Genomic DNA, 14,994 nt, shown 5'->3' on the forward strand with positions numbered 1-14,994 from the left:
ATCACACAGCTTTTGGTCCCCAAACAACTTCAGCAACTAACAGCTTCTTCTCATGGTTCTTCAGTAATTGGTCAGAAAGTCTATTACGGTAGAAAAGGCCAAGTGCAAGACCACCAATAGCACTCTCTTCCAAAATAGCAAGTTAAAAGCATTATCACATCTCCCAAAGAACCACAAAGATTTGTGTCACCATTAAAATATGAGCAGAGGTGATGATCTGATATAGTTTGACTACTGCAAAAGTCTGACAGCTCTTAGAAAATGACAGGGGATTATAATCAACTGATGATGCCAAATGTTGCTGCAGTTTTGATTTATCCTCTTTACTGAAACAAATAAACACAGCCTTGGTTATCTGGTATGCATCCAACTGCAGGGCTCTGATGAAACAGCTACCTAGATTCCTCTTCTGATCGGACACCTGCTTCTTCAGGTTTACTTCCCCGTCCCCTCAGGAATAATCCAAAGAACTTTCTTCTTGAACCAATAGAAAGTCAACCGCCAACAAAATATACCATCAGTCCCAAACACTATTATAGTATTTAATTCCTGTGTATAGTATCTAATTCCTGTCTTTCAGTCATATCCAACTCAGCGACCCCATGGACTGTAGCCTGCCAGGCTCCTCTGTCCATGGAATTTCCCAGGCAACAATACTGGAACAGTTTTGCCATTTCCTTTTCCAGGATTCTTCCAGACCCAGGGATCGAACCCGAGTATCTGCGTTTTCTGCATTACAGGCAGATTCCTTGCCTGGAGGGTGAAATTTGAGGAACAGAATTGCAATATAAACACCAGAAAAGCCCTAATTCCTACACCATCAGAATCAGGAAGTTAACATTGATAGCATACTACCTGGAGAAGGCAACGGCAAGCCACTCCAGTACTCTTGCCTAGAAAATCCCATGGATGGAGAAGCCTAGTAGGCTGTAGTCCGTGGGGTCGCTGAAGGTTGGACACAACTGAGCGACTTCACTTTCACTTTTCACTTTCACACATTGGAGAAGGAAATGGCAACCCACTCCAGTGTTCTTGCCTGGAGAATCCCAGGGACGGGGGAGCCTGGTGGGCTTCCGTCTATAGGGTCACACAGAGTCGGACACGACTGAAGTGACTTAGCAGCAGCAGCAGCATACTACCACCTAATCTATAGATCTCACTCATTTTCATCAACTAGCCTAACAATATGCTTTATAATAAAAGGAAAAATTCAGGATCCCTTGTTATATTTACTTATCATGTATCTTTAGTCACTTCCAACTTGGAACCTCAGTGTTTCCTCGATGCTTTTTAGGAACACTTGGCCAGTCATTTCAAGAATGTCTCTCAGTTTGGGTTTGTTTCATGTTTCCTCAAGTTTGTAACCAGATTATGCATTTTTGGCAGGAACATCACAGAAATATGATCATCTCCCTGCAGGTAGTATGCAATTCCAGTTTGTCCCATGAGATCGCCGAAGAATTGATGCTTTTGAACTGTGGTGCTGGAGAAGACTCTTGAGAGTCCCTTGGACTGCAAGGAGATCCAACCAGTCCATTCTAAAGGAGATCAATCCTGGGTGTTCATTGGAAGGACTGATGCTAAAGCTGAAACTCCTCAATACTTTGGCCACCTCATGCGAAGAGTTGACTCACTGGAAAAGACTCTGATGCTGGGAGGGATTGGGGGTGGGAGGAGACGGGGACGACAGAGAATGAGATGGCTGGATGGCATCACTGACTCGATGGACATGAGTCTGAGTGAACTCCGGGAGTTGGTGATGGACAGGGAGGCCTGGCGTGCTGTGATTCATGGGGTCGCAAAGAGTCAGACACGACTGAGCGACTGAACTGAACTGAACTGAAAGTGATGCTACCCTTGAATCACTCAAATAAGGTGGTGTCTGCCACGTTTCTCCCTGTAATCTTTTTCTTTTTGTAATTAATATGTTTCACAGGGAGATTATCTGAGACAACATAAATATCCTTTGGAGAGGATTGAATGGTGCCTTCCCAACACCAATAAAAGATATGCCCACCCAGAAGCTGTGAATGTGACCTAATTTGGGAAAAGGATCTTTGCAAACGTAATTAGGTTAAAGATCTTAAGAAGCGATCACCCTGGATTAGAGTGGGTCATAAATCCAAAGACAAGTGTCCTTAAGACAGAAGGGGAGAAGACACAGGCGACAGAAAGCCAGTGGGGACTCACAAGCCAAGAAATGCCAAGAATTGCTGCCAGCCACCAGAGCCTAGAAGAGAGGATGGAACAGAGTTGCCCTCAAAGCCTCCAAAATGGGATCAACCCTGTGACACCTGGGTTTCAGACTTCTGGCCTCCAGGACCATGAGAGAATAAATTCACGTTGTTTTAAGACATCCAACATGTGCTAACCACCCCTCTAGGGAACTCATTATAGCAACTGTTCCTCAAAGTTTTACCTACTAGTTTTAGTATTTACTGATGTTACTTAGCTGAATCAACTATTAATGATGGTTACCAAATGAAATTGTCTAGTTCCATCATTCTTTCTACATTCATTAGTGGACTCTTGTAAAGAAAAGCTTTACATCAGCTTTATTCGTAACAGGCAAAAGCTGTGGACAATCCAAATGCCTATCAATGGGTGAATGGATAAACAAACTGTGGTATATCTAGACAATGGAATATCACTCAGTAAGAAGGAAAAAAGGAATGAACTACTGACAGATGCAACAACATGCGGTAGCAGAGAGTATCTAATACTGATGGACAGTAATGAATGATTAACAAAAATAGAAAAAAACTGGTACTTGATATATATGGTAAATTCACTCAGCACATGTGATGAGCGAGACGATGAAGGTCCTTGACGCTAAAAACTGAAAAATATGAAACTAGTGATACAAGCTTAAAATTCCATGATTTAATAAAATTTTCTTCAAATTTGGGGAAGATCCTGGTGGATCAGATGGTAAAGAATCTGCCTGCAATACAGGAGATCCAGGTTCAATTCCTGGGTCTGGAAAACGCCCTGGAGAAGGGAATGGCAACCCACTCCAGCATTCTTGCCTGGAGAATGCCATGGTCAGAGGAGCCTGCTGGACTACAGTCCACGGGGTCGAAAAGAGTGGGACACGACAGGGCGATAAACACTTTCCAGTTCTATCTGGCTTCTCTTGTTTCCCTTCACCCCTTCTGCCCCTCTTCTGCATTTGTCCATCTCTGTTCCTGTCTTTAAATTTAAGATAATGAAACCTATATGCCAAACACAGAATCAACAATTTAGGTTAAGACCAATTTCTTCATAATTCATTCCTTTGGCCATATTCTTTTAAGCAAATGCTCTGATTTTCAGCTGAACAAATTAAAAAAATAAAACTTCCCATATTTCATCTTCCTTTACAAATACTGTGGCAAATGTCCTGTAATCACATCAGAGATCACACTTCATTCATTGCAAGTGTATGTTGTGACCTTTCTAATGGTTCTCTTGATAACATAAGTCAATGAACTATGATCCAAAGGAATAAAAGCTGCATGTTGTTCACTATCTTCTCTGAACTATCAAAAGGAAAGGGTAATAAGAACATTATTTCAAATGAATAAATCTACAAAGAAGTACACATAAACTCTGAAACATTATTTCTTAGAACACAAGCATAACACAGCAACAGTAAATCCACACATAGGAACATACATAAAGTAAGCATATACTGTAATTTCTGTAAGATCAAGTAGTAATAATAATATGAAAAAAATTTTTTAAAGAAAATGTTGGGACTTCCCTGGTAGTCCAATGGATAAGACTCCATGCTCCCAACGCTGGGGGCCTGGATTTGATCCCTGGTGGGGGAATTAAAGTCCCACACACTGCAACTAGGCCTGTGCTGCAACTATTGAATCTGTGTGCTCCAGAGGCCATGAGCCACAACAAGACCCAGCACAGCCAAAATAAATAAATTTCAAAAAGAGGATATGTTGGGAATTCCCTAGCAGTCCAATGATTAGGACTCCAAGCTTCCCACTGCTGGAGGCTCAGGTTCAATCCCTGGTTGAGGAACTAAGATCCCACAAGCCACATGGCATGGCCAGAAAAAAAAAGATATATTCACATTCTCTCTCACTCTATGCTATATTTATCAAGTCCCCCTGCCTCAAGAAAAAAATAAGTCATATAAAAATTTTTAGATAATTCAAGTTTTCCTTTGTAAATTTGCAAGGGTATATAAGCACTTGAACAATGCTAGAGAGGTCAAGCTTCAGTTCAGTTCAGTTCAGTCGCTCAGTCGTGTCTGTCTCTGCGACCCCATGAATCCAGCACGCCAGGCCTCCCTGTCTATCACCAACTACCGGAGTTCACTCAAACTCATGTCCATCGAGTCAGTGATGTCATCGAGTCAGTGATGCCATCCAGCCATCTCATTCTCTGTCGTCCCCGTCTCCTCCCACCCCCAATCCCCCCCAGCATCAGACTCTTTTCCAGTGAGTCAATTCGTCGCATGAGGTGGCCAAAGTATTGGAGTTTCAGCTTTAGCATCAGTTCTTCCAGTGAACACCCAGGACTGGTCTCCTTTAGAATGGACTGGTTGGATCTCCTTGCAGTCCAAGGGACTTTCAAGAGTCTTCTCCAGCACCACAGTTTAAAAGCATCAATTCTTCGGTGATCAGCTTTCTTCACAGTCCAACTCTCACATCCATACATGACCACGGGAAAAACCACAGCCTTGACTAGACGGACCGTGGTTGGCAAAGTAATGTCTCTGCTTTTTAATATGTTATCTAGGTTGAGCTTAACAGTAATTAAATAAATCAAGAAGGGCTTAGGAGACGTCCCAGGTGGTCCAATGGTTAAGATTCCACCCTCTGCTGCAAGGGGTGTGGAATCCATCCCTGATTGGGAAACTAAGAAGCTGCAGGTCAGAAGCGGCCAAAAAAAATAAGGGGGTGTGGTGTAGGAAGACAAAGAAGGCTTTCTTTAAAATATAGAAAGCCCTCCCCACCGACTAGTATGGCTATTATTTTTTAAGAAAAGAAAAATATCAAATGTTGGCAAGAATGGGGAGATATCAGGACCCTTGGAGAACTGCTAGTGGCAATGTAAGACAGTACACCTGCTGTGAAGACAGTTTGGGGATTCCTCATAAAGTTAAATACAGAATTACCAAATGACCCAGCCATTCCACTTCCAGGTTTAGATCCCAAAGAACTGAAAACAGAGAATCAAACAGGCACTTCTACACTCAAGTTCACAGCAGCATTAAAAGATGGAAACAACCCAAATATCAATAGATGAATGGAGAAAATGTGGTGTGTATATAATACACAGTAGAATATCATTCGCCTTGGAAAGGAAGAAAATTCTGACACATGCTACAATTTGGACAAACCTTAAAGACATCATGCTAAATGAAATAAAATTCAAAAAGGGCAAATGTTGTATGGTTCTGCTTATATGAGGTACCTAGAAGAGGTGAATCGGAGAAGGCAATGGCAAGCCACTCCAGCACTCTTGCCTGGAAAATCCCATGGATGGAGGAGCCTGGTGGGCTGCAGTCCGTGGGGTCGCTAAGGGCCAGATACGACTGAGCGACTTCACTTTCGCTTTTCGCTTTCACACATTGGAGAAGGAAATGGCAACCCACTCCAGTGTTCTTGCCTGGAGAATCCCAGGGACGGGGGACCCTGGTGGGCTTCTGTCTATGGGGTCACACAGAGTTGGACACGACTGAAGTGACACAGCAGCAGCAGCAGAAGAGGTGAATAGCAACTGGGAGTAAAATAGAGGTTTACCAGGGCTGGAGAACAGCTAATGAGAAATTACTGTTTAATGAGTACTGAATTTCTGTTTGGGTAATGGATGAGTTCTGAAAATGTAGAGTGGGGATTGTTGCACAATCCTATGAATATACTTAATGCCAATGAATTATACACCTAAACTTGGCTAAAATGGTAAATCATATGCATACACATTATAATTTTTAAAGGGGGAAATTTTTTAATCACAAAAAAAGGCAAAAACACCAATTTAACCATCACACCCACAAAAATTCAACTAAACTAGCAGCCACTTTGGGCAAGGAATTGCATGGTCAGCCCTAAAAGATTAACTATAAGATGTGTAAGGCAGTATCTCTGCTCCCGAAGACCCCAAGATTTAGCCAAGAAACAGACAAAACACAGCAGTTATCTCACAATGGTGCGAATCATCTTTACAGGGATTCCACAAGACCAAAACCATTTTCATGATACTTCTAAGTTTATTTGCCTTTTTCACTGTGTTGACATCTGTACTGATGGTTGAAAACAAGTGGCTAGTAAAACTGCTGTTGGCTTAGCAGGAATCAAGACAGTGGTACCAAAATGAACTAGTAGTCCTATATATTAGCACTATAACCAGGGGCTTCCCTGGCAGTCCAGTGGCTTCCAACACAGGGGATCGGATTTGATCTCTGATTGGGAAACAAAAGATCCCACATGACTCAAAGTCAGAAAAACATAGCCACTCATTTACAGTTTAAAAAAAGAAAAGGGAGGGCTTCCCTTGTGGCTCAGTTGGCAAAAAAGAAAAGAAAAGGGAAACCAGCTTAACCTATGAATGTCCTTGATGATGCAATAAAAATCAATTTTATTAAACTTCCACCCACGAATACATGTCTTTTCAACATTCTGTAAAACAAGAGGGGAGGTGCATAAAAGGTTTCTGTTGCATAGTATGGCTGTGAAGAGGAAAAGCACTTGTGATTGAGTGAATTATGGAAAGAAGTAGCCACAATTTTCACAAACCATCATTTTTACTTGAAAGACTGATAAAAATGACTTAGTAAGACCTGAGCAAGGAATTCCCTGAGGTCTAGTGGTTAAGACTCTGGCCTTTCCTTTTATATATATTTATTTATTTGGCTGTTCAGGTCTTATTTAGTTATTCATTCTTCATAGCTCAGTTGGAAAAGAATCCACCTGCAATACAGGAGATCCTAGTTCAATTTCTGGGTCCAGAAGATCCGCTGGAGAAGGGATAGGCTACCCATTCTAGTATTCTTGGGCTTCCCTTGTGGCTCAGTTGGTAAAGAACCTGCCTGCAATGCGGGATTCCTGGGTTGGGACGATCCCCTGGAGACAGGAAAGGCTACCCATTCCAGTATCCTGGCCTGGAGAATTCCACAGACTGTACAGTCCATGGGGTCGCAAAGAGTCAGACACAACTGAGAGACTTTCACACTTGCACTCCAGGTCTTAGTAGAAGCACGTGGGATTTTTACTCTTCAGTGTAGCACAGGGAATCTTTCTTAGTCTCCAGAATGCTTAGCTTTTGGCATGTGGAATCTAGTTCCCCCAACCAGGGATCAAACCTGGGCCCCATGCACTGGGAAGGCACTTAGCCACTGGACCACTAGGAAAGTCCCAGGTCTGTGACCTTTCACTGCTGTGTCCCTGGTCAGGACACTAAGATGCTGCAAGCCACAAAGCACAGCCAAAAAAAAGAAAGACTTGGGCATTTGGCATACATTTTTTTCAAAATGAAGTTTTTCAAGAAAAGCTGACAGTATTTATTGCCAGTGATAACCTTCGAACTGCTGCTTAAAACCTCGTATTTATTTGGCTGCGTTGGGTATTAGTTGCAACACTCGGGATCTTTATTGCGTCACGTGGGTTCTTTCCTCACAGGGCATGTACTCGCTAGTTGTGGCATGCAGGCTCAGTACTTACGGGCCCGTGGGCTTAGTTGCTCTGAAGCAAGTGGGATCTTAGTTCCCCTACCAGGGATGGAACCTGCGTCCCCCGCATTGCAAGGCAGATGCATAACCACTGGGCCAGCAGGGATGTCCCCAAACCTCATATTTTAGAATATGTGTGTCCACTACTTTGTAGTGACAATAAACTTGATAACTTCCCGATCTTAAGACTGTTCTGATGAGATCAGTGATATTAACAAATGTGGGTGCTTTAATATTGTATAAAGAAATGCATCAACACTTGGAAGATCTACATAATTCAGTGAACCATTATTTTCCAAATGACTCATGTACCATGCCACAAGAACACATGTGGGTAAAAAGCTGATTCAAAGTGCAAGAGAAACCAATGGCTCTGTTAAAATAGAAAAGTTCATTGATGATGTTTCAGTTTCCACTTCAACTAATCTTAAGAAACTACCACTTTGGGGTGGAATATCCACAACTATCTGAAAAGATAAAACATTCCTCCCTTTTTGTACTACATATGTGTCTGAGACTGCCATATAAAGCAACTTGATAAATTTGATTTAATAAAAATTAAAAATTTCTCTTTAAAAAACAATGCTAAAATAATGAAAAGACAAGTTACAGACTGGAAGAAAATGTTTTCAAATTGTATATCTAATTAATGTCTTGTATCCAGAAAATATTAAGATCTCTCAAAACTCAAAGAAACAAAAAATGGGCAGAAGATTAGAATATTTATTTCAAAATAATAAAAGTATAACTGAGATCTTTAAAAAATAAATAAATCCGTCCATTGAGGCTATAAAAAAAAGAATATTTCAATATTTATTTTAGGGGGAAAAGTGATTTTTCACTTTAAAATGTCAACACACAATAAGCTTATTTTTAATAGATCAAATTTCATTAATTTCTCAGGTTTTGTTTTTTAACGATCTATTTGTTTTTTGGCTGCAGTGGGTCTCCATTGCTGCATGTGGGCTTTCTCTAGTTGCAGCAACAGGGGGCTATTCTTCATTGCAGTTCTTGGGTTTCTCACTGCAGCGGCTTCTCTTGCTGAAGAGCCAGGGTTCTAGCACCCAGGCTGCAGTAGTTGCAGCACAGGGGCTCAGGTAGTTGTGGCTCCCAGGCTTAGCTGTTCCATGGCATGTGGGATCTTCCCAGACCAGGGATGGAACTGGCATCCCTTGCACTACAAGGCAGATTCTTAACCACTGGAACACCAGGGAAGCCCCTAAATTTCTTGGTTTTAATTTCTCATACAGTAAAATATGACAGACGTAGCCCACATAAACAAAAGCCACTTAGAACCCTGAATCATTTGAGTACAAAGAGTTCTGATAGCAAAAAGTTTGAGAACCACTACTATAACCTGACACACAGGAAGACTGTGTTTGTCAAGACTTCCATATATGTAGCCTACTCTTTTTTTCTTCAAGTTTTGATGATGGAGTATAATAAGGTTAACTGAGGGAACAAAGTAAGCTTTAACATTTGGTGTATAAATCTTGGTTCAAAAAGTACATGTCAAAAGACATACACATTCACATTTAACAGCAGGATTTCTGCTTTATTAAAAAATGTTCAAGTAACAGGGTTTATATTTTATCCTTTCAGTGAAAACACATGGCAAATTTACGTTGCTCCAAGTGTACTCCAAAATACACAGGACTCAAAACGTTCTCTGTGTCTAATTTTCCTCTATCTTGTCTTGCTGTCCACTCCCACTTGCCCTGCAAGCAATGAAATGACAAATTTCTGGAATATGCTGCTGGTGCTTTCAGCTGTGCTCTGCCTACACAAAAACAAAACAAATCCATAATAGGGGCCTCTGGGATTGGATGAAACAGCCTCCCACAGGCGGACCGGAGGTTCTATGAGTCAATCAAATAATTCTTGGCAGAAATCCAGGCAAATAGAAAACAGACTTTGAAAGAAGCTAGTCTACAACTCTGACAATACCTTTTAAAAATGTTCTGTATTCGATTAACCTTTACACTCTTCTCTATGTCTCTGTCCCTCTGCTGAAAATAAAGCAACATTATGCTACCTTGAACAAGAGGACTTTCTTAAATAACAGAAGCAGGATTGTGTTTTCTCTAAAAAAAGATTCATACCATTCATTCACAGCAATGCCTAAGCACCTACAACCCTGTATGATACCATAGGTTGGGAACAGAAACATTGGCTGCTTTAGAACACATTCAAAGCTTCGATGAAACTACAACTACATCGAATTTTTAGAAATTAGGGTCTCCAATTCCTTTTGGCACATCAGTAATTCCTTATCTCTTCCTACTTTGACGGGTATCTACAATTTACAAGCACTTTTACCTGGGAACTGTTGAGAACTCTCTGACATCAATTAGCTAAGTCAAGTACCAAAGGGTTAAAAAAAAAAAAAGTGCACTTTTGAAAAGCCCTAAGCAGAGACATTACTTTGCCAACAAAGGTCCGTCTAGTCAAGGCTATGGTTTTTCCAATGGTCATGTATGGATGTGAGAGTTGGACTGTGAAGAAAGCTGATCGCCGAAGAATTGATGCTTTTGAACTGTGGTGTTGGAGAAGACTCTTGAGAGTCCCTTGGACTGCAAGGAGATCCAACCAATCCATTCTAAAGGAGATCAATCCTGGGTGTTCATTGGAAGGACTGATGCTAAAGCTGAAACTCCAATACTTTGGCCACCTCATGCGAAGAGTGGACTCACTGGAAAAGACTCAGATGCTGGGAAGGATTGGGGCGGGAGGAGAAGGGGACGACAGAGAATGAGGTGGCTGGATGGCATCACCGACTCGATGCACATGAGTTTGAGTGAACTCCGGGAGTTGGTGATGGACAGGGAGGCCTGGCGTGCTGTGATTCATGGGGTCGCAAAGAGTCGGACACAACTGAGAGACTGAACTGAACTGAAGCTGAATTTAACACATCCCGGTAACGGGGCCAGTTTAAGTGCTAAGAACCCATTCCACGCTTTTGTTTTTCATAAGCGGTACAAGCATAAAGATCCTAGAAACATTTCAAGATCACCATACCGAATTCCTTTCCAAGACTAAGTCGCTGGATGATAACTTTTTAGCCTCTCTACTATAGCCAACAGCTTACTCCAACTACCAGCCACCCGGGGTCAATTTTGGAGGCCTGACACCGCCGGTAGGAGGCCACCGATAGGAGCAAGTCCTTCAAGAGCAAAATTATGACAGATTCAAAGGAGACACTCTTTTTTTTTTTTGCCGTCTGCCGCTTCCTTCGCGCGTCCTGGGTAGCAGCACGTCTTCAGCGCATCTTTTGGCCAAAATCTGGCGCCAGGTTTCAAACACGCTTTCCGGCTGGCTGCCACCAGAGCGGAGCAGCGAAGGGAGGAAGGGACGGCTCCCCACCGATCCTGGCCGGGGTAGGGGGGTGGAAATAAAGCGAGAGACGTCTGATAGGAGACCGCAACCCTGTCCTTCCGAAAAGCCACTTTCCTTTGCCCGGAGCCCCCCATCCTGGAAAGCGCGCTGAGACCCTGCAGTCTTCCCTCCCGTCGATGGACACACAGAGAGCGCCCTCGGTGGCCGGGGGCTGGGGGCTCGCGGGGCCGGCGCGAAAGAAAACCGCGAACTGCCCGGAGAAGAGCAGCGGGGAGGCCGCAGCAAGCCGGGGAACTCACCCAGCTTCTTCCACATGGCGAGATGACAGGCGAGGAAGCCTTTGCGGATGGCGGCGCACACCTTCGCCGGCTCGGACGACGTGAAGCCCCTCTGCTTCTTGATGAAACCCCACAGGTGCTCGCGGGCGAACTGCGCCGCCTCCCGCCCGCCGTGCCCGTCGCACACGGCGAAGAAGGCCACCGAGGAGCGGCGGCGGCAGCAGCGGCCGGGAGCCGGCGAGGCCCCGGCGTCGGGCGGCGCGGCGCGAGCCTCCCGGGCGGCCCCCGCGGCGCCTCTCCCCGCCACTTCTCCGCCGGCCGGGGGCGGCGGGGACCGCGGCGGAGGCGGCGGCCGCGAGGGCGATCGCCGCGGCGAGGGCTCTTCTTCGGCCGCCGGCTCGGGCTCCACCACGATCTGAGTAACGTCCTCCATGTACTTCCTCCCGCCCTGGTCGGAGAAGACGCTCACTCCCAGCGAGTACAGCCCCGCCATGGCCGGCTGGCCGCGATCCCTCCGGTGCCGCGCTGCCCGCCGAGTCCCCGCGGCGGGAGGCACCCTCGGCGCTCGCCAGCCAACTATTGTTTACCTCCGACGAGGCCGAGCCCGGGGAGGGGGCGGTCCCGGAGGGCGGAGGTTGGTGGGGGCGCGCGCGATGTCGGGACTTGTCCGCGAGAGCTGGGCCGGAGAGCCGGGGGCGGACGGAGCTCAGCCGCTGCGCCTGCGCAGTAGGCCTCCCCCGCCCGGCCGCCCGCGCCCACCACACAAATCCGACGTTCTCGCCGGCTGACGTCACTCGGCTCTCCGGAGCCGACCAATCCGGAGCCGAGTAGGCGCGCGTGCCCGCCCTCCGCCCCCAACCCTCGCCCCTCCCTGCAACGGCTGCGCTCCTCCCGCCTGACCCGCGCGGGCGCTGGGCCCGCGCGCGACCCGCCCGGAGTTCGCTTAGCCACAGCTGGCGGTTTTCTCCGTCCGGCTTTTTCGGCGGGTGCTAAAACGCTTTATCTGCTAGTCCGCTGCCACCTTTTGGCTCAATCCCCGGGATCACGATGCATGCGGCCGCCCAGGGCGTGCCGCTGCTTGCCTCGGGGGGAAAGCCGTGTGGGCTCGGGCCTCCGGCGAGTCCGGAGAATCTGCCGGGGAGAGACCTTCCATTTCTTCAACTGAAATGGCGGGAAACCTCACTTCGGAAGGTGGTTTGCGAACAGGCTGGGGGAAAAAAAGCGTGCCACCGCTGAGCTGGATTTGGGTGGGATGGATCCGACCGGGAGTTGACAGCGCAAATCCCATCTGTGTTAAGAAAACTTGGGATTTCCATCTGGTCGGCTACCCAGTCGAGTTTCATGTACGTCGGAGACTGAAAAGGCTTATATTTTAACTTTTTTTTTTAACGTCTTTTCACCTTTTGTTGAAAATAGTAGTTTTTCCCACGAACCCTGGGTGCAAGCATTTTACTGCTTTGGTGGGATCATTTGAAAACAGGTTACAAAAACTGCCCAGTGCTACAGGGCTCCAACAGTTCGGTTACCTTCCCGCGTCTTCTCCCAGCAAGTTAGAATGTATGAACTAAAACCTTTGCACGGATTTCAACAGCACTAAAGCAAGCCTCGGAGTGGGCAGGTTGGTATGTTGTCAGCAGCAAACGTTCTTGGGAATCAGTTTAAAGTTCACTTTGTCAGTTTTTGTTCGCTTCACCATCAGCTCTCCTGTGTGTTCTTTCCAGGAGAGCCTTGGAGATTTTTCAAGTGGAATGATGCTAGCACTGGGAATGGGGAAAATGTTCATTTTTCGACATGTGACACAAGACATAAAATAGGAAAAATCCATCTACAGATAAAGTATAAATAAAAATCATTTTAAAATGTAACAAATCTGACTAGATCAATTAAATTGAAAATGTACTCAAAGATAACACCCTGCATCAAAATGCACTAGGCCAGGTGGTTCCAGAGTGTAAAAACACTCGGGAAAAAAATCCCAGCGTGTTCTGAAAGATGATCATAATCCTGTCATCAAAACCTGACAGTTATAACACTGGAAGGAAATTATAGCCTATATTTCATAACTATTAATAAATGAAAAAACCCAAGTGAAATATTAGCTATTCTAGTCCAGTATCCCCCATAACACCACCTGAAAGAACACTTTGTGTACTCAGTATTGCTCTTCTTAAACAGCTTACCCACCTTCCTTTCCATTCCAAGAGATTACAAAAAAGATAATCCCTCCTGTTCTACAATCCTTTTTACTCAGTCACAGCCGGGTAGCCTCAGGGTCATCTATCATTACCCTGATTAACATCTCCATGCTACTCTCTATTTCTTTCATCTGATTCAGTACCCTGCTCTTCACCAACCATCCTAAACCATTTCACTCCACCCTTTCGATTTCAACATCTGTTATCACCCATTTCCTCTATACTTCACCTCTTCTCTAAATCTTCCCATCAACTTCCTGTTCTGACAGAAAGCTGGTATGTATGTGTGTGTTCAGTAGTGTGCAGCTCCTTGCAACCCCATGGACTGTAACCCAGCAGGCTCCTCTGTCCATGGGATTTTCCAGGCAAGAATACTGGAATGATTTGCCATTTCTTACTCCAGGGGATCTGCCTGACCCAAATATTGAACCTACATCACCTGCATTACCAGGCAGATTCTTTACCACTAAGCCACCTGGGAAGACTGGTTTATTGTCTAGCAGAACTACTTCCCTTCAGTTCAGTTCAGTTGCTCAGTCATGTTTGACTCTGTGACCCTATGGACTGCTTGCCCAAACTCACGTCCATTCAGTCGGTGATGCCATCCAACCATCTCATCCTCTGCTGTCCCCTCCTTCTTCCACCTTCAATCTTTCCCTGCATCAGGGTCTTTTCCAACGAGTCAGTTCTTTGAATCAGGTAGCCAAGTATTGGATCTTCAGCATCAGTCCCTCCAATAAATATTCAGGACTGATTTCCTTTAGGGTGGACTGGTTTGACCTCCTTGCAGTCCAAGGGACTCTCAAGATTCTTCTCCAGCACCACAGTTCAAAAGCATCAATTCTTCGGCTATCAGCTTTCTTTACAGTCCATCTCTCACATCTACACATGACCACTGGAAAAACCATAGCTTTGACTGCTGCTGCTGCTGCTGCTGCTAAGTCACTTCAGTCGTGTCCGACTCTGTGTGACCCCATAGATGGAAGCCCACCAGGCTCCCCTGTCCCTGGGATTCTCCAGGCAAGAACACTGGAGTGGGTTGCCATTTCCTTCTCCAATGTGTGAAAGTGAAAAGTGAAAGTGAAGTCGCTCAGTCGTGTCCGGCCCTTAGCGACCCCACTGACTGCAACCAACCAGGCTCCTCCATCCATGGGATTTTCTAGGCAAGAGTACTGGAGTGGTTTGCCATTGCCTTCTCCGATTAGGACGTTTATTGGTAAAGTAATGTCTCTGCTTTTTAATATGCTGTCCAGGTTGGTCATAGCTTTTCTTTCAAGGAACAAGCATGTTTTAATTCCATGGCTGCAGTCACCATCTGCAGTGATTTGGGGGCCCAAAAAAATAAAGTCTGTCACTGTTTCCGTTGTGTCCCCATCTATTTGCCATGAAGTGATGGGACCAGATGCCATGGTCTTAGTTTTCTGAATGTTAAGTTTTAAGCCAACTTTTTCACTCTTCAAGTTCACTTTCATCAAGAGGCTCTTCAGTTCCTCCTCACTTTCTGCCATAA

General features: G+C 45.1%; 1 protein-coding gene across 2 annotated transcripts in view; it reads right to left on the reverse strand.

Moving 5' to 3' along the window:
- Positions 1-11,924, reverse strand: part of PPM1D (protein phosphatase, Mg2+/Mn2+ dependent 1D) — a 64,524-nt gene extending 52,600 nt beyond the window's left edge. For both annotated transcript variants that reach the window (XM_055400200.2, XM_055400193.2), the window contains exon 1: positions 11,311-11,924. In XM_055400200.2, the coding sequence (XP_055256175.1) occupies positions 11,311-11,782 (472 nt within the window). In that variant the 5' untranslated portion in view covers positions 11,783-11,924. The remainder of the gene's footprint in view (positions 1-11,310) is intronic.
- Positions 11,925-14,994: the final 3,070 nt, after the last annotated feature.

Source organism: Moschus berezovskii, chromosome 20 (genome assembly GCF_049115385.1).
Source record: "Moschus berezovskii isolate FMDL1 chromosome 20, NW_MosBer_1.0, whole genome shotgun sequence".
NCBI lineage: Eukaryota > Metazoa > Chordata > Mammalia > Artiodactyla > Moschidae > Moschus > Moschus berezovskii.